The sequence below is a fragment of the Podarcis raffonei genome, chromosome 6 (assembly GCF_027172205.1).
Source record: "Podarcis raffonei isolate rPodRaf1 chromosome 6, rPodRaf1.pri, whole genome shotgun sequence".
NCBI lineage: Eukaryota > Metazoa > Chordata > Lepidosauria > Squamata > Lacertidae > Podarcis > Podarcis raffonei.
In genome coordinates, this window is record NC_070607.1 from 50869847 (window position 1) to 50889579 (window position 19733).

Here is a 19733-nt window from a genome sequence, read left to right on the forward strand (position 1 = left end):
CGCAGTACAGTGGTACCTCGGGTTAAGGACTTAATTCGTTCTGGAGGTCCATTCTTAACCTGAAACTGTTCTTAACCTGAAGCACCAGTTTGGTTAATGGGGCCTCCTGCTGCCGCTGCTGCACAATTTCTGTTCTTATCCTGAAGCAAAGTTCTTAACCCGAGGTAATATTTCTGGGTTAGCGGAGTCTGTAACCTGAAGTGTATGTAACCCGAGGTACCACTGTACTGGTCTACACTACTGGCAGCGGCTCCTCAGAGTTCGAGGACGAAGTGTTTTCCCAGCCCAACGTGAATTCGCAACAATTGAACCAGGGACCTCTTGCATGCATCGCATGTGCTCTACCACAGGAACGCTTCCTGAGAGTGAGGGGTGGCAACTTGACTAAAATATTGTGGGGGGCTTAGGTAAGCCCCGTCCCACCTAATCAATCACATGATGCAGCACACGCCCACCATTTGAATGGCAATGCCCATCAACTTGGGAGGAGCGCAAAGGGACCTCAGACCCTAGGAGTTGGCTCCTGTGCCAAGAGCTCACTACTTAAGAGATCCTCAGGACAGGCTCCGACTTTCAAGGGAATGCTACAGGGAATACCACCCCTCAAGTTCTGAGTTGCACCAACTATTAAGACAAAGCTGCAAGGATAGTAGCAGAGTTTAGCCAAGATTGTCAAGCCCTGGCACTTATAAATCTGTCTGCCCCTTACCGCCCCTGTAGCAGTGAGGGTTAAATGCTGCATTTGATCTCTAGTACAAGATGTGCTTGACTTCTGACCTTCAAATGCCATCAAGTAACTACTAGACTATGGGACGCGGGTGGCGCTGTGGGTAAAAGCCTCAGCGCCTAGGGCTTGCCGATCGAAAGGTTGGCGGTTCGAATCCCCGCGGCGGGGTGCGCTCCCGTTGTTCGGTCCCAGCACCTGCCAACCTAGCAGTTCGAAAGCACCCCCGGGTGCAAGTAGATAAATAGGGACCGCTTACTAGCGGGAAGGTAAACGGCGTTTCCGTGTGCGGCTCTGGCTCGCCAGAGCAGCGATGTCACGCTGGCCACGTGACCCGGAAGTGTCTCCGGACAGCGCTGGCCCTCGGCCTCTTAAGTGAGATGGGCGCACAACCCCAGAGTCTGTCAAGACTGGCCCGTATGGGCAGGGGTACCTTTACCTTTACCTTTAACTACTAGACTAGTAACTAGAGGGTTCCATGCCTGTGGAATAAAAGCAACAAAGACTGCTGCACTTTCAACTCTGGCCTGGGAACCCAACTCTGGCATCACACCTCAAAAAAACCAGAGTCTTGTCCCCAACCTTGAGTAGACTGGGGAAGATTGCAGGCTGCCTTGTTGAGGAAGATCTGAATAACCAGTTGTGCAATGAATGCTGTGATCCACAAATTGCTTAAATCCAGCTGTTTGCATTTAAACTAACAGGCCTTTTTATTTTAACAGTAGGCAGACCTGAAGTGCAAGAAAGTCAGTTTGAGCATTAGTGATATGGTTAATTGCTGGGAATAAATGTAAGCTCTTCTGCTTTGCACTAAATTAGCCTCTACGGTTGGAAGTGGGATAATATTGGCCAGGATAGATTGCTCCCAGAATGTTAGGCTTGACACAAACAGACCAATGCTTTTTAAGGTGTTGTGCAGTGCAAGACTGGTTATTTTCAGTGTAAGCAATTTGTAATCTCATGAAGTAAAACCTCTTCAGAGCCAATGGGATTTTATTCTTTATAGTATAATCACCAACACAGACTGTACAAAGCAATATACAGGGAAGAACAAGGTAGTATATACATGTGTCTGAAGGCGAAATGCTAAGCTCAGCCACACCCTTACATTTTAAGAGGCGTTTGAGCAATGAGTCCCTTTGGAAAGCCCTGTGTGTTATGTTTCAAAACCATCCCATCCTGAATACTCATGCAAAAACTCCACCTCCTACATATTTCCGTGGCTTTGCACTGAGGGGACCACAGTGAGTGTGCTTTTACAAAAGTTGCACTACTAAACATTATTCTATGCACTAATACAGTACCTGGTCACAATGCAAATGCCAGTAATTATAGTGACTCCCCTGCTGTAGGAGAGTTGTGGCTCGTGATGTAAAATGAAGTCAAAGGCAGAATAGATTAAGTTGATTTTTACAGTGTGGCCTATCAACATGATGTGAGTTACCACATTAAGACTAAGTAGCCACAGATTATATGCATTTCTATGCTCACCATGTATTGCTGTGATTGGCTCTCATAATCGGCATAACATCCCATGCAATGGCCAGTTTACTTCTCCATGTTGTGGAAAGTCCTAAATGGCTTTTTGCAGCTATCTCTGGCTCTCGTGCTATAAAAATCAAATGGGTAAATCAGTAGGGTGTTGTTTCTTAGGAATTGCACTACATTTGGAAATATATATGATGGGCCTTGAGTACCAGTTACCATGTGGGTATATCTCCCAATCAGGTTTTACTCTTATCCCTCAGCCTAATGCAATCAGCTGCTAAGGACAGGAAACAGATTCAATGTGCAGGAATTGGCAAAATGCCTTCCCTGCAGCAGCTGAGAATATATTCTGCAAAAATCTACAGAACCACATCATTTCTTGTTGCCACCCTCTAATGAGCATGTACAGTCAGCCCACGAGCAGGTAAGACTGGTTTGATATGTGTGTGGCAGAAACAGACTCATCCCCAGAAGTTTCCCATCTTCTTTCCTCTTTTGTGTCAGGAGCCAAAAGTGGTGTGCTGAACAAGGTGAAGATACTTAGCTGGACCTTCAGTTCCGAAGTTATGTGTAGATCATGTTCCAAGGGCAGTGAGAGCGTGTCATGTCCATCATCAGTGGCACTAAAATACTCATTTTCATTATTATTCCCTTGGGGATTGCTAGGACTTGGCACCATGTAGTACAAGTGTGAAGAAGCCTGGGTGTCCCTTTCTGTCTGGTGCAGCTGAGTACTATCTAGGAGAGGGCTACTGCTACGTGTTTCCAGGGGTATCTCAGACAGGACTTCCAGCAGGCAAGTCAAAGGTGTGTCCTCTAAAGTTTTGTTGCAGAAGAAAGCATTCACCTGGAAGATGGGAAGGAAGCAGCATCAGAAACACAAAAATGTCCCTGGGCTTCACCCTCTCCAGTCTACAGTGTGGAGGTAAATGTGTACATGCATACTTATCTCTGTGTACATGTTAACACTCCTATTACAAAATACCTGGGGGCACATATCTGCCATCCCAACTTCAGACAGAAAATCTCCCTGGGGAGAGGATAGCTGACAGAAGCAATATCAGCATGAGATTTTGTTATGGGAATTAATGCAATTCTGCTGGAAACTATAAGAAATAAGGCAGAGAGAAATGTCAGTTTCATGGTTCTGTATTTATAGCCCTCTTTGTCACTGTTAGATACCCTATTTTGGTGTATTCTGACTCGCCACGTTAAAATGACTCTTAATGCTGCTTCAGACAAAGAATGCTGTCTCTTAAACTTCCACTATGACAACATTTACAAATCACAATTCAGGATTTATAAATCTGCATCAAGGAAAAGACTAATTAGAGTTATGAAACTTATGCCTGATGTTTTCATGTCAGTCATGAAGCCTTGCAAACTTGAAGCAGGCTCCCATCAAAACAGAACTGGAAGACAGTAAGGCAGCCATACTGTTCACCACCTTTAAAAATGATTACTCTGGTCTCCTGTCCTATCCACCAACAACATTGGTGTTGGTGCCTGTATGGAAGAGGAAGGCCTCACCTGGTGCTTTCCATTGTCCTCAAGGAATCCATCCAGGACGTGGTGAAGGTCTGGGATGGGCGGCCAGAGCTTTTGTTTCAGACTGCTTAACAAGGAACAATGAGCATGTGAAATTCAGGGAACCCAGCTGATCTTAATAGAAGCAAATGTGCCTCTATCACAGCCCCATCCCAAAGTGTGGTTTTTTGTTTTGGTCTTACACAGGGGTCAGCAACCTTTTTCAGCCGTGGGCTGGTCCACTGTCCCTCAGACTATGTGGTGGGCCGGATTATATTGGGGGGGGGGTAATGAATGAATTCCTATGCCCCACAAATAACCCAGAGACGCATTTTAAATAAAAGCACACATTCTACTCATGTAAAAACACCAGGCAGGTCCCAAAAATAACCCAGAGATGCATTTTAAATAAAAGCACACATTCTACTCATAAAAGCATGTTGATTCCCAGACCATCCGTGGGCCGGATTGAGAAGGTGATTGGGCCACATCCGGCTCCCAGGCCTTAGGTTTCCTACCCCTGGTCTTACATCAACCCCAGCCCACCCCAACCCCGAGCAATTTTAAAGAACCCTACTATTGTAGCTAATAGTAGCCTAATCATGGGACCACCGGTGGGGTGAAGTGAGCTTTCAATGTTGAGGGTGATAGCTGGGGAGGGGAGTTAATTCTCCCCAGCTTTAAACCTCCTCCCCCAGTAGAACCTCCTCTGCAATTAGGTTTGAACAAAGTCTACTACTAGACTAGAGCTAATAGAGGGCTTTTTTCATGCCTAATTGCATCAGGGGAGGGACATTTTGCAAATAGGAATGGAAAAAGTCCTCTCTTGGCTCCAATAGGAGACTTTGCTCAAACCTAATTGTTGCAGGATATGTGTATGTGAGTGAACTTCCTGGATGCATGTGTACAAACTTCCTTTCCAGCTGCACTCTAGGAAGATAGCTCTGATGTGGGAGGAAGGGGAGCAAAAATGGTTTTTTCCAAGCCTAATTGCTGGTGAAGGTGGGAGTGTGTGTGTTTACTATACATTCATGTGTATGGTTGTGATTATTGTCTGTGCATGGTGTCCATAACAGTTTCTCCAATTTGCAACTAGCTCCCAAAATAAAACTAAGTATTGAAGGTGAATGCTAGATGATGTAAATTTACCTGTGAATGGACAGGAAGGTGCAGCCCAGCCCCAATACAAGCCCTGCACAGAGCAACAGAGCAGGTGTCACATTTAAGATGGTTGAACCTAGGGAAGATACAAAGGGTGAAGCTGTGTTACCAAACTATGTCAGCTCTTTTGGGCCTCAGGGGATGCAGAGGTACGCATAACCCTAAACATTTTGTGAATTTAAGTTTGGCCTCTTTGAGGGGCAGTATTTCAATATGAGTAGGAAAATGAGAGTACCCCTAAACATTTCTTTTTAGAAAAAAACACTGCCTGTATGCAACCCTACATTTCTATTTGTGGTCTCTTACCTGAATCAGGTGGGACATCAGTGCACACATGTTCTGACCACACACTCCAGTTCCCTTGGAACTTCTGTCCATCTGGCTGAGCACGAAGCTGAAGGCAGCAGTGGCCCCCGGCTGCCAGATGAATTTCACTGCTGTTTGAGTACTGCACCTGCAGAGTCTGCCCAGAGAATAGCCCCATTAGGTGTGCTTAGCTGGTTAGATTCACATCCAGAACCTAGAGCAGTTGTGCTATCTGGGTCAGAGCTGTGAGACTGCTTTTGCTCTGTATTTGCTGGTCCTCAAGCATCACTCATCTGATCCCAGTACAGTACAAACTTCTAACATGGGTCTCTTTCTCACACTCACTCCCCCACTTTGTGAAAGGCTTTGTTTGTGTTGAAAAACTGGAGGATGTAGCATCTTTAAGTCCCTTTGTTTAAACTTTTCCCATCTGGCTGATTGCCATGAATTCATAAGCCAGATATGGCAGTATGGCATGTGACACTGCCCTTGAAGATGGTCCACAAATTGCAACTAGTGCAAAAAAAAAAAGCAGCATCTCTTGGTTTTATCATGAACTTGCCAGAAATCCTGCTGCCAGAAGACAGCTCTACAAGGGTTGAGGGCAATTGTATCAGAAAGTTCATAAACCTCTTTGGAAAAGCCTGGCATGTTGATCAAAGGCTTTTTAATGACAAAATGGAGCAGTGGAATTATAAAAGATAATTGACCTGGGTTGCTTCCAGACAACCTGTTTATTTAGCATTCTCTCTGAATTGTTTACAGCAAGTATCTTCAACCTTATCAGACTCAGGATCCACTTTTAACCCCAAAATGCATTTGAGAACCCATTTCTTAATCTTTTGCCATATATTTGCATGGTGGGAGTGCTCTTGTTGTGACCCACCTTAGATCAGTCCATTGTCAACTAAAGCAGCCTTTCTCAACCTTGAGTCCCCAGATGTTCTTGAACTACGACTCCCCTCATCCCTGACCATTGGCCACACTGGCTAGGAATCATAGGAATTGTAGTTCAACATCTTTGAGTACATTGAGAAAGGCTGAACCGCAGGGTCCTGACCTACCAGTTGAAGATCAGTGATTTACATGGAGGTTAGATGATATTAGCTATTTATTGAATATTCATCCCAATTTGTTTGCAGAGAGGTCAGATGACACTGTATCAAACAACTGTTAGCCCACCCTTTCCAGCACACCAAATTCACTTGAACTGTGCAACTTGATTTTGCCAGTATGTGATTGCATCTCACCCCAAAACGCTGAACAGTCTGGAGGAACTGAGTGAAAGACCAGGGGCACCATAGACTGGAAGATGGAAGTTTGGGCCCTGTTGGGTGAGGCAGGATCAGGTGAGCTCCTTGATATATAATTGGCTACTTCAGAAGAACTGGGTCACAACCCCATAGCCACTCTATCTGAGCTGCAAAAATAACATGTTCTATAAAAGCTGTTTTATAGCCTTAGCTCTTTTCTGTGGTCTCACATGCCTCAGGACATGTATAAACAGAGATCAGTTTGGAGACTGAACATTCCAACAATGACACACATTCCTTCAGCTTGTGCTTGTCTCCTAGACCAATGGTGATGCCTGGGGGTGGAGCATAATTCATGCTATTGACACTGATTCATTGCCTTCCACTGAACTCATTACATTTTGTCTATAGCCTAAAAGTGAGGAGCCCAGCACTGCACACAGTAATCCAGATGAGGTCCTGGTGCAAAATAAAGTGGAGCTATTGCTTCTCATTTTGGAAACTATGGCTCTATTAATGCAGCCTGCAACTGGATTAGCCTTTCTTTCCTTTCCTTTTTTCAGCTGTTGCCAGGGAGTGTTTCCTGGGAAAAGCTATGTGGTTTTATCAAAGGCACTTCCCTTATGTTTCCAGTTGTGCTCTAGTACTGAAAGGGGAAAAAAGGGTATCTAATGCAACAGATGTGTGGTCCTAATACTCTCTCATGCATTCCTCATACATTTTTATATTACCTTCCATTTTGAGATGTCTTGTTCTGCATACTGTATCTGATACACCATATGTTCAGCTAATTCTTCCAGTGGTGGTGCCCACTCCAGCTTTAGCACACCTCTGTCTACAGTGACTTGCAGGATGCTTGGTGGAGCAGTGAGTACTGTAATCAGAGGGAGAGAGATGGCTGGTCAAGTCAGCTCAGTTTGCAGAAGCGGCAGAGGCCCAATGCAGTGCAAACAGCACTATATACCGCCTGATGCTCCTGCTCTTCAGGACAGTTTGCTACCCCCAAAATGCAGACTGACAGCAGACATGGTGCCGTGGCCCAGACATGTTGGAGATTCTTACCAACATGGTGCAGTTGGAATGGCTCTTTCAAGTAGTTGACTTCTTGCTGTCCCTGGCTGAGAATCACCAGGACAGAGATATAACTTGTGTTGCTTGGCTGGAAGGTGCATGTCTGGTTATGGCGGTCATAGTGGGGCTTAATCTCCTCTTCTTTCCCCTCACACTTCTGCCAGGTTTGCATTCTGGAAACCAAGAGTGAGGATGGAGTCAGCTATATCAACAGAAGCTATGTCCACACAGAGGCATTATCTTGCAAACAGGTCATTTGAAGCTCATTTTTTCTTTTTGCATGTATGGTTGGCTCACAAATGCCCGCACACTCCCAGTCAATAGATTCATTGCTATTTTGGTGCTTGCCGTATGCATTAATGGGCAGAGCCTGATGAAAAATACCCAGGATTTCTTTTTTGTCCCTCCTCTCAATCATTCTTCCTCCTCTGCCTCCACTACCTTTTTACTTCTTACACAGGTACTTGCGTACACATCTTTAAAAAAGAAAGTCCCTGGACCACATAGGCAAAAGTGACCCACCTCATTTCCCTGCTTGGTATGGGGTTGGACTAGATATGAATATTTGGGGGCAGCCTTGGGTGACTTCAGAGGCAATGCTGATTCAGAGCTTTGCCTATTGTAGACATGTGAGAGTTGAGGGGGAGGGAGGGGTGTTTTGGAGGGTGAACGGTGGACACCAGCAATCAACTACGGCAGCAGGACAGCCCAGGATTTGGGGGCGGGGTGTTGTTGTGTCACCTTGAATTTCTGCTGTTCTCTTCTGCCCAGTACAATATGCTTTGAGAGGGGCCAGGTTCTGTGGTCTCCCACTTCCACCAGCAGCGCAATTGGCGTAGGTCAGGAGTGAAGCACTGCAGGCCAATTTCCTCTTGGCAGAACAGAGAGTGAGAGGAATCAGGAGTAAGACAGCATCTTTTAAATACAATGTGGAATTGTCATAAGAATTCTAAGGTGTCATAAATAAAACTTAAGTACATAAACCACATGCCTGAGATATTTCAGACCCCAAATATTTCTCTGCAGACGGAAATACCGTGGAAAAACCTTCCCCAATGGTTCTTTTTTTTAAAAAAAAGATATTTATTAAAGTTTTCAATTTTTATACAAACAAAAAGAAAAAAGAAAAAAAGAAAAATCTTAAAAACACATAAATTTCACAACTTATTTTTCAATAACATATTTCCCTGACCTCCTCATACCTCCCCTTCTTGTATCTCCAGTTCGAATTGTTTGTTCAGCAAATCCTTATCTCAAAGCATTACAGCTTATAAAAACACCTTATTTTCTAGCCAACATCTTAGGTTATTATAACCTTAAATTTTTACTTATAAAAAACCATTTTTTCATATTCCTTTATACCATTACAGCTAAAAACCACTTAATTTCAATCCAACATTATTCAACATTCCTTAATTTTACAATATTTCTGTAAATAGTCCTTGAATTTTTTCCAATCTTCTTCTGCCAACTCTTCTCCCTGGTCACAGATTCTGCCAGTCATTTCTGCCAATCCCATACAGTCAATCAACTTCATCTGCCATTCTTCCAAAGTGGGTAAATCTTGCATCTTCCAATACTTTGCAATGAGTATTCTTGCTGCTGTTGTAGCATACATAAAGAAAATTCTATCCTTTTTTAACACCAACTGGCCGACCATGCCCAAGAGGAAAGCTTCTGGTTTCTTCAAGAAGGTATATTTAAATACCTTTTTCAATTTGTTATAAATCATTTCCCAGAAAGCCTTAATCTTAGGGCACGTCCACCAAAGGTGAAAAAATGTACCTTCATTTTCTTTACATTTCCAACATTTATTATCGGGCAAATGATAAATTTTTGCAAGCTTGACTGGGGTAATGTACCACCTGTATATCATTTTCATAATATTTTCTCTTAAGGCATTGCATGCCGTAAATTTCATCCCAGTGGTCCACAACTGTTCCCAGTCAGCAAACATAATGTTATGTCCAACATCTTGTGCCCATTTAATCATAGCAGATTTAACCGTCTCATCCTGAGTGTTCCATTTCAACAGCAAGTTATACATTTTTGACAAAATCTTAGTTTTGGGTTCTAACAATTCTGTTTCCAATTTAGATTTTTCCACCTGGAAGCCTACTTTCTTATCCAAATTGTAAGCCTCCATTATCTGAAAATAATGAAGCCAGTCTTGCACTTTGTTTTTTAATTTCTCAAAACTCTGCAGTTTCAGTCTATCTCCTTCTTGTTCCAAAATTTCCCAATATTTTGGCCATTTGGGAACCTTCCCCAATGGTTCTTTTCACTTACAAATCCTTCAAATTCACTCAAAAGAGCACACTTTGTTTATGAATAGGGGAGAGGTCTGTGACAATGGTTTCAGAAACTAGGGTACATACTATTTCACAAGATGGCCCCAACTGGCAAAGATAATGCAAGTCAGCAAGCATTATCAGGTATCTTGAGAAACAGGAGACAAGCCAAACTCTCAAATTTATGTTGTAGACCGCCTGTTTCTGTGACGGTTGTATGATGCTTTTGGGTGGTCTTTGGCTAAGGGGTCGTGCAATTTCTAAAGCCTTTAAAAGCTGTTATACACTTTTGTTCTAGGTCCTTACCTTCTTGCAGCGGGACAGGGGTGGGGGACTCTGTTGCAACAGTGAAGATCTTGCTTGCATCTGGTTCTTGCCTCTACCCATTTCTTCCCAAACCAGTCCTCTGCCTCCACACCACCCTGCCTTCATAGACAACACATGGACATCCTCTGCACCCTCACATTAAAGACAGGTCCTGGCCTTCACCTGGCCACTGTGGCACACCCAAGATGGATGGCCTTTTCCTCCCTCTCAGTCTGCTCCTCTTTCCTCAGGCCCCTGTTCCTACCAAGGCCACCTCAGCTCCCCTTGCCTTACTAGAAATCAGCTACTACTGCCACTACCACCTCCCTGACGGAAATAAATGGTTGTTGCTTTTTGCACATATCAATTTATGTCAGCATTGGTGAAACAACTATTTTCAATACAAAGAGATGGCAAAAATACGGTGGGGAAGGCATAGGTTCCACCCTGATGGCAACAGGTGCTCAGATATATGCCTCTAGGAATTCTGGTGCCTGGACACTTCTTTTTATGGGGTTCTATTTCTTAAAAGGAGCTGCCCAGATCTCCTTGGGGAGGAAGAGTGGGATAGAAATCTAATGAAAAACTTTATTGGCTCAAAATACAGATTACAACAGCAGTGAGATTTACCTTCCTCTGAGGAAGTCGGTGAAGATTCAATTAGATACTCCTATTGCTCTTCATCTCTTATTTTGCAAGGGAGATGTATGCTGTTTTAATTAGTCCAGGTGCTTATTACCTTTCATAATTCAACAAGCATCTCCTGGAAGCATTTCATATATTACCTTCCATAGTTTAATAAGCATTTCTTTTTTGTGATTCGCATATTCTGGTGTTTGCTCTTTATTGTAAAGCAATAAAGCTTTGAAGATTTAACAAGTGCTTCTTGGAAGCATTTCATATTACCTAGTCTTACCACATAAAAACTGGTAGTGTCTGCAGGATCAGCCCAGTAGTCCATCTAACACAGCAACCTGTTCCCATAGTGGCCAACCAGATGCCTGTGGGGAACCCACAAGCAGGACCTGGGCCAAAGAGGCCTCTCCCCTCCTGTGGTTTCCAGCCACTGCTATTCAGAAGCATTGTTGCCTCCAACTGTGGAGGCAGAGCATAGCCATCATTGACAGCCTTACCCGCCATTAATTTGCCTTATCCTCTTTTAAAACCACCCTTGCATCCTGTGGAAGTGAGTTTAATTGTTTGGGTTGGCTGCCATTGTGGCAATTGGGCATGTGATTGGTTGCTGCAGCAAAGGTTGCTTTGGATTGTCTTTTGCGTGGCAATTGGGTGTACGATTGCTGGCTACTGTTGGCGAGCAGGTCAGACAGACGCTTGTTTGCTTTAAACGACTCTGTGCCACCTCCCCCCATTTTCTTAATTTGGAGTCCCTCAAAATAGGGGGCGTCTTATACATGGGGGCGTGTTATACATGGAAAAATATGGTATGTAACTCCTGTAAGAATGCCATTTCTGCAGCTCGAAGTGGTTGAGTGGGCATGTATGGGGTATGGCAATCTTGCAAGTAAACTGATCCCAAGCTGCTAAGGGCTTTATAGACTAACAGTAACGCTTTGGACATGGCCTGGCAGCAAATTGGCTACCAGTGCAGATCTCTCTGAGGAGAGTTTCCTGCCAGCAATTGTACCACAGAACTCTGTACTAACTGTAGCTTCTGAATTAAGCACAAGGGAGGCCCCACATAGAGTGCAATATGGAATTCCAGTCTTGAAGTAACCGGTACATTAACTACTGTGACCAAGCTTTCCCAGTCAAGGAATGGTCACACCTGCCATTCCAATTGCAGCTGATAAAAGGCACTTCTAGCCATTGGGGCTACCTGGACTCCCAGTGACAAAGCTAGATTGAGAAGAACTTGCTCCTCCAGGGGGAATGCAACCCCATCTAGGGTAGGCAATTAACATGAGAACCACTCACCCACAGTGCTTCCATCTTGCCAGGATTCAACCTCAACTCCCCCTCGCCCTGTATCCGTTTCACCTCTACATCTAGCCACTAGTCCAAATAAGTTATTATGGCGAAACAGAGCTATATAGAAAGAATAACTAAACCATGTATCCTAAAGACACTACAGTCTCCAATGTCCCTCATTCTGAGGAAACCAAACCCTGGGTAAGCACCTGAAACAACTCGAAACTCACACTGCTTGGAGATTGGGGTGGCGTGTAACAATATGTATGCAGTCATAGTGCATTGTTCGAAAGTAATGCAACTAAGATCCCCATGACAAATGTTTACCAAACAACAGGACCCTTACCAGGGAGATGGGGTGTCTCTGCTAATACTACTGGAGACCATGGTCCCCAGAGCCCATCAAGAGAGAGGCCATCAGGCTTGGTGCGCACTTGGATGTGGTAGCAGTGCCCAGGGAGCAGGTCTCTGAGGCGGCATGTATGGCTGTTCTTCACTTCCATCTATGAGGGATAGAATCAGGCACATGGAAGGATTAGTGGAAGTAGTTTCCCCCGATAGCTCATCTGTTTGCAAATTGTTTAACAATAAGTGCTCATGAAAATTTAGCAACATTTTACTGCAAATTTCTCCCCTTTTACGCTGCTTCATTTGCATAATACACACATTTTGGCAAAGGTGTTTTCCCTTATCTAATGCATTTTTGTATGCTATTTTCAGTAATATGTGCATTTGTAGGCACATTTTATCCTAGTATTTGTGTTTTTGTACACACTATTTGGCTGGAGAACTGCACTGCAAAATTCAGAGAATTCTGAATTTGGAAGGATGTCTGTGTTTTCATAGGATCATAGAATTGTAGAGTTCAAAGGTTCGTGTAGTGTTGCAGAATGTGCAAAATAAGTAGGCTCACCTATAAATGCAAACCGCATTGAACTGCTCCTTCACCCCTACTTGATAGCCACAGAGCTTGGTGTCCTGCTTAGAGTTTTAGACACAGCCAGCTGCCCTGCAGGTGTCATACACCACAACCTCCCCTGCCCCATATAAGCCATACCCTGGATGGTGGCTCTGTGGAGCCTTCAGCACTGTAAAGAACCTCATAGGCCAAGAAGTCTGCATAGTGGAAAGGTGGGGGGGTCCAGGCTACGTGCAACTGTCGTGCCACTCCAGGCCACACCACTGTTACATTCATTGGTGGAGCAATCAGACCTAAGAATAGATAGACAATTGTGGGATTTACAAACGTAGATAGAAAACTATGGGATTTACAAACAAAGACAGATGAAGATATAATTTCAACACTTAAGTGGTTCAGTAAATATTACCATTGTTTCAATCTCTGAAGCAACAGTAAATCCCCAAGTAGTGTTCTAATAAATACACAATATGTGGATTTGTTACATTTCTCCTGTATATGCAGTATATTTACAGTGGAATGCTTCTCTGTGTGGTAGTCACAACTGGGAGTGCAGGAATCTGCAGAGGCAAGCAAGAATGCTGGGGACTTGGCTGCGTCTGCTGCAAGGTTGCTTTCTTGGGACCGCAGCACACAACAACAAAGCAGCAGAAAGGTGGGCTGCAGTTCTCCAGCTAGCAAGGGCAAGCTCTGGTGGTATGGGACAGGTATGTCAATCTAGGCATCCGCATTCTGGCCGGATGCACTACTTCTTAGCCTCTAGGAAAAGGGCAGCCATATGGACAGAGCCAAATGTAGAAATGAAAGTTTGCAAGAATTTGATGGTGTCACATCCTCAAGTGTGAAGCTTAAGTAGGTGTAACTTCATTTCTTATTTATGTGACCTCCACTTTGTCCACCCTTCCCTTTGCCTCTGGCTTTCCTCCTCATGCTCAGATTTTACTGTGAGATCCTTAGGGCAGGCTCTGCTCCCTGATCCACCAGCAAGAGTTGTTTGGCTGGCAGGTGCCAGTGCCCCACCCCTTTGAACTTCCTTCCCAGGGAGATACATATGGCCTCATCCTCAGTACTGTTGGTTGTTGTTGTTGTTTGCCAGGCTGGGGGCTGGATTAGGCAGAGGTGTCCCTTTACTTGGCTGTCCCCCTTTTGCCCTCCAAATGTGTGTGCAGACAGGAAGCTTGCTAATGGTATATCTGTGAGTGGTGGAATCCTGATGCAGTGATGGCTGTACCACTCAACAAGCCCTGCCAGTGGTGGGTGGGATTTAGGACCATGTCCTAAGGATGACACCTGAGATACATATTTTCAGGAGCCATCACATGTTTTGTGATTGTTAAGTGTTTAAAAATTGTTTTTAATGTCACGCCACATTTCCTTGCTTCTCAAATCCGAAGGAAGGCTTACCAACAGACGCCACTGAGAGATCCTGAGAGCGAGTGGTGTGATTACTAATGGTGTCTAACACCTCGACGTGGAGTTCTGCAAAGAGCAGAATATCCTGATGGTTCCTGGGGAAGATGCAGACATGGCGCCAGCCTCCATCACTGTGCTTTGCTGACCGCAGAGTGCATTCTCGGCTTCTGTCTCTGTGGAGATGAAGAGAGTGGGCAGTGGGAAACCTCCAGGAGCTGCAGTATTCTTCTACTGGAAACCTTCCAGGCAGCCTGGACTATGGATCATAGCCATGTATAAAAACCTCTCACCCTTTGTATGTATAGAAGAAGCGCCGATATGCCCCATCCACGTGTGCTGGTTCATCCCAAAAGCAAGTGAGATCCTCAAAGGTGCGAGAAAAGCAGAAGATGTCCTGAGCTGTTTCAGCCAATAGATCAGCCTCTGTGTGGGGAGAGAAAAAGAAAGAAAGAAAGAAAGAAAGAAAGAAAGAAAGAAAGAAAGAAAGAAAGAAAGAAAGATAAAGAAGCTTGCATAAGTCTTCAAGCTGAATAGGGCGACAATTGTAACCACAAATACCCAAAGTCATCTGGACTGTGAGATGAGAGGAAGCAAGTGCATGGCAAATAGAACTGTGGTCATAGAGATTAATACAAGTGTTTGTACAAGCACAAGCTGTAAGAAATGGCCAGTAAGTTACCACAGCCTGTCACGGGTTGTGCTTCTCTCCAGGGCTCCAGTCAGCTTGGAATAAGAGTTTTATAGCCATGCTCAAGTCTTTGGGGGTGGGGAAGTTTCAGAAGGGGAGAAGGCACCACTCCTGTAGGGCCTTTCTTCAGTGTGCTAAGAAAATCAGGTAGTGCATGATGTGAAATGCTTCTTCACTTTTGGACAGTTCCAGGCCAGATAGACCAATAGTTTGGCCTACTCTAATGAAACTTCTTATGTTTCTAGGAGCCTAACTACACACGATGAAACAAAATAATTTTTTCCCCTTTCTAGTAGCACCTTAGAGACCAACTAAGTTTGTTATTGGTATGAGCTTTCGTGTGCATGCACACTTCTTCAGATACACTTAGTTGGTCTCTAAGGTGCTACTGGAAAGATTGTTTGTTTGTTTGTTTCGACTACGGCAGACCAACACGGCTACCTACCTGTAACTACACATGATGCTAATGGTTTCTCTAACTTTTTTTTTTTTTAAAATTGCAAGTGCCAAGCAGCAATGTTCATTGGGAACACAGCATGCTGGGGTGGTGGTGGTGAAATTTAACCCTTCTCCCCTTAGTGATTACAACATAATTTCCCCCACTCCATGCTACAGTTAGCCTTGGGAGGGGGGGCGGGACAGAGATCCTGTTTGCCAACACAGGGGTGAGGTAGCTATGATAATGGGGAGGCAAGGGATATAAAATCAAATATCCTTATCAAATGCATGATAGAACTTCCAGAAGACACACTGCAGTGGAGAGAAATGTGTGTTAGGCTGTGTACACATCACTGGCTTGAAATGCAACTAGGTGGTTCTTTTTCTCAATTTGGTTCAAAGCAGGTGTGTGGGAAAATGCACCAAAACACAGTATTTATTTCATAACAAACCACAAGAGAGATACGGATTGTGGATAATGTGGGCTTTGCCACTTCCCAAACAAGCAGTGGGAGTATAATGATGACTGCAGAGCAAATGGGGTGAGGGGTGGGGGGTTCATACAGTCTTAGAAGCTGACAAACTAGTTTCTGCTGAGGAGAATGGCTGATGATCTAGATAAAAGTTAGCCACGTGAAAGGATCAAATAATGTTGGTTAATTTTTAATTAAGTGGGTGTGGGGTGAGGTGCAAGATGTTGCTCAATAAAGGTGGGGGGCTGGCTGTGGTTATTCAAAGTGCATCTCCACGCTCTCATTCTTTGGCACCAACCTGAATGTTTGGGTGCAGTTCTCTGAATAAGTACGTACCAGGTAACATGCAAAGACCCCGCCCTGCATCTTGGGGTGGGTGGGTGGTGCAGCCTGCAGTCACTGGCCCTGTTATGACCCCCTTCTGCCGTGAAGCTTAGTGGCTCATTAAAATGCTCCCCCCAACAGTATTAATTTTCTCTATAATGCAAGAATGAGGACCTGTTGTACTCCACCTCCCATTAGTTCAGCCAGCATGGCCAATGTTTAGGGCTGATGGGAGTTGTAGTCCAGCAACCTCTGGAGGTGCCATAGCTTCCTCATCCCTTCTATAATGTATTTTCATTTTTGTACAGCACACATCCATCTAACAGTACTGATTTTCATAACCCACAAATGCAAACGGTACTGACCCTAAATGTTGTCATTCTGTTTCTGTTTTTTTATGTGAACATCCATATTGGCAACACAGTTGTTTGAGTGGGTTGGGAAAGGATTAGGGAAAGGGGGAGCTAATGATTACCACCACCCCAAAGTATTTGCTGCCAGGAAGTGTTCACAAACATCCCAAAATAGCCATGTGGTTTTGTGGCAAACTTGGGGTGGGGGGAGCAGCTTCCTGTCCCAGGGAGATAGAACTCCCAGTGAGAGTGGGAGGAAGCAAGATAAGGGAGCAAACTACACATTATACGCAAATGCAATGAAAACAATGACTTTAAAAAAAGTAGTCTCAAGACGCTAAGATTTTGAGTGGAGAAGTAACAGGGTTCATTAACCCATCCCCACGAAAATAATTCACTAGCTGCTTTTCCCGCCCACAATGTTTCAGGATTGTCTTATAAGGGTAAATATTGTATCTAGAATCCCAGTGAGAAAGGAAAGCAGGAGACTATGGGACATGCATTGACTGGAAACAAAGCAGTATAGGTTCACCGTGACACTTTTGCAGGCAGAATCATGGGTAATGACAAATACACAATAAAAAGGACATCTGGAGGGAGCCCTAATTTTAAAAGATTTGAGAGGGAAACAAAGAAATCAAGGAGATCAATAATTCTGTAGGAACAAACAATGCAAGAAGGTAAAATGAATTATACCATCAGAATTAAGGGTTCGGGAAGTAACACTGCAGGACATAGGATATCTGTGAAATCTGAATACTATACAGTGGTACCTCGGGTTAAGTACTTAATTCGTTCCAGAGGTCCGTTCTTAACCTGAAACTGTTCTTAACCTGAAGAACCACTTTAGCTAATAGGGCCTCCTGCTGCTGCCGTGCCGCCGGAGCACGATTTCTGTTCTCATCCTGAAGCAAGGTTCTTAACCCGAGGTAATATTTCTGGGTTAGCGGAGTCTTTAACCTGAAGCGTATGTAACCTGAAGCATATGTAACCCGAGGTACCGCTGTATATATTTAGTCAATAATTTTACATCTTACCCTTAAACAATTTGAGGTTTACGATTCATGCTAAGTCAAAGAAGAATTTATTTAGATTTTGGTTTCTGTCCTTGTAGTATTTCTAACAGTATCATATCCATCAGCAAAAGCTGAAAAGCTCACTGATCAAGCGGTTATGTGTATCTGCTTATGAGCTATTCAAGTTTTGAACATAGACAGCACTCTTGGTCAGTGTCTTTTTTATGTCCCTGTCCCCCCACCCCAGTGCCCCCACAGAAGAAGGGAGGAAACACAACCACTCTATACAAAGGACATTGAAGAATAACGGGTGTTGGAAAAACAAACCTGAATTCTAGTCAGATCTTGTTTCTCCCTAATTGAGAGCTGTGGTGAGGAAAATTCTCATCATCTGGAAAGACTGCACTTAATAGCTGATCCTAGTAAAGAACTGCATTGATCTGGACAGGAAACAATTTGGCGCTTTCGGTACCCACATTCACTTTGAGCCTTCGTAACCTATTCCATCTTTCCACATACCAATGTTCCTTGCTCTTCTGTTGACTGGTGGCCCTGAATAATGTACAGAGGAAACGCTTTGGTGGAGGTAGATCTCTGAGGCTGTGAATATACCATACATGTTAAGCACAGGACTTTCCCCAAAGAATCCCGGGAACTGTAGTTTATCTCAACAGAGCTACAATTTTCAGCACTTATAGTTCTGGGATCTATAGTTCTCTGTGCTGGGCCTCGTCCTGGCATAGGACATGAAAGGGTTTTCTCCTAACCCTCCTTCTGCAGCAGCCAAGGTGGACCTTGATCCACAAGTATGGAAGAGCTTCATTTATTCCAAAGTTTCCTGATCCCACATGGTACAGTCGAGAGTTATGTTTTAATAAGGGCATGGTAGAGAATAGTTTGAAAAGAGTGTCTTCTTTCATCACTGCATTGTGAGAAGCCTTGCCTGATGACATCTGCATGCCACAGTGATCAAAAGCCTAGAGGGCATTTTTGATCAGAAATTGGAAACCCTAATCCAGGAAAGCTGGTTGTTGTGGTGCTTCCAGAAAGCCCCATCCCACTCCCTCTGCCCAGATGCCTTTCGTCCACAAGAATGTTCACCTGCCTGGCTTTCCTAATGAGGTTTCTAGGGCCACAAAAAAAGTAACAAAAGCCATGCTTCATCCTCACCTTTTCCCCTAAACCAGAGCTTTCCAAATTGTGTCGCGACACATTAGTGTGTCGGCTGCGTGTAGGTGTGTTCTGCTAATGTACCCCAAGCTCCTCCCAGGGCAGGAAAGGGGCTAGTTTAATCTCTGGTTTGCTAGTAAAACTGAATGACTGTGTTGTGAAATGATGAATGTCTAAAAAGTATGTTACCAACATGAAAAGTTTGGAAAGCTCTGCCCTAAACCATGGACAGTAGTAGCAGTTTGTAATCTTACCTTCATCTGTGATGTAGACACAGTTCAGCACAGGCAAAGAGATGAGCAGGAGTATGGCAAGCAGTGGCCTCACCAAGCACAGAGGAACTGCCATCCTACTAGAAGGTACATCCAGGATCAGACCCAAGTCAAAATCTTGTTCCTCCGCACTGCTGGTGTCGACAGTATATGCTCTGGCAGAACATTGGACACATGGATACATCAGTGGCCTGCACTCCTGCTGAGGTAGCAGACAGGGACTGCTTGGCTTTTTGTTCCAGTGAACGTAAGCTCTGAACCTTTGTTGCTGGACCTGTGCAAGGGAAGCTTATCTGGGAAGTGCCAGGCCAGCTGCTCAGGAAGCCTGGGTAAAGGCCTCCTCCAGTCCTGGGCCCCACCACTTCCCCAGCCTGAAACCACTGCGCCATGGCCTGCAAGAGTGGCAGCATTGGCTGGAGGCTGCTATGATCAGATAGGCAGTATGTCTTGCCCTTGTGGTGGTGGTTCTTAAGGACAGGGCCTTTGGGCAGGAAGCACTGGATGTCGTAGCGGACTGGCAGGAGCTGGCAGTGCTCTCAGAAGAATAGTCTGTGAATGTTGTGGGGTGGGTGCTCCAGGCAAATGAGGGTGGCTCTGGTCTGGGAATTCGA

General features: G+C 44.4%; 1 protein-coding gene across 2 annotated transcripts; it reads right to left on the reverse strand.

Moving 5' to 3' along the window:
* Window positions 1-1770: 1770 nt before the first annotated feature.
* On the reverse strand, window positions 1771-19422 carry MPL (MPL proto-oncogene, thrombopoietin receptor). 2 transcript variants are annotated; one of them, XM_053392760.1, is made up of 12 exons: window positions 19105-19422; window positions 14679-14811; window positions 14380-14561; window positions 13114-13268; window positions 12403-12559; window positions 8272-8401; window positions 7522-7703; window positions 7191-7333; window positions 5207-5363; window positions 4889-4976; window positions 3743-3824; window positions 1771-3059 (listed from the first exon to the last, which is right to left on the reverse strand). In XM_053392760.1, exons 1-12 carry the CDS (start codon window positions 19304-19306, stop codon window positions 2622-2624), a joined length of 2049 nt encoding a protein of 682 aa, XP_053248735.1. In that variant the 5' UTR covers window positions 19307-19422; the 3' UTR covers window positions 1771-2621. The 2 variants fall into 2 exon arrangements, with proteins under 2 accessions (XP_053248735.1, XP_053248734.1); XM_053392759.1 differs by having other exon boundaries at window positions 3743-3827.
* Window positions 19423-19733: the final 311 nt, after the last annotated feature.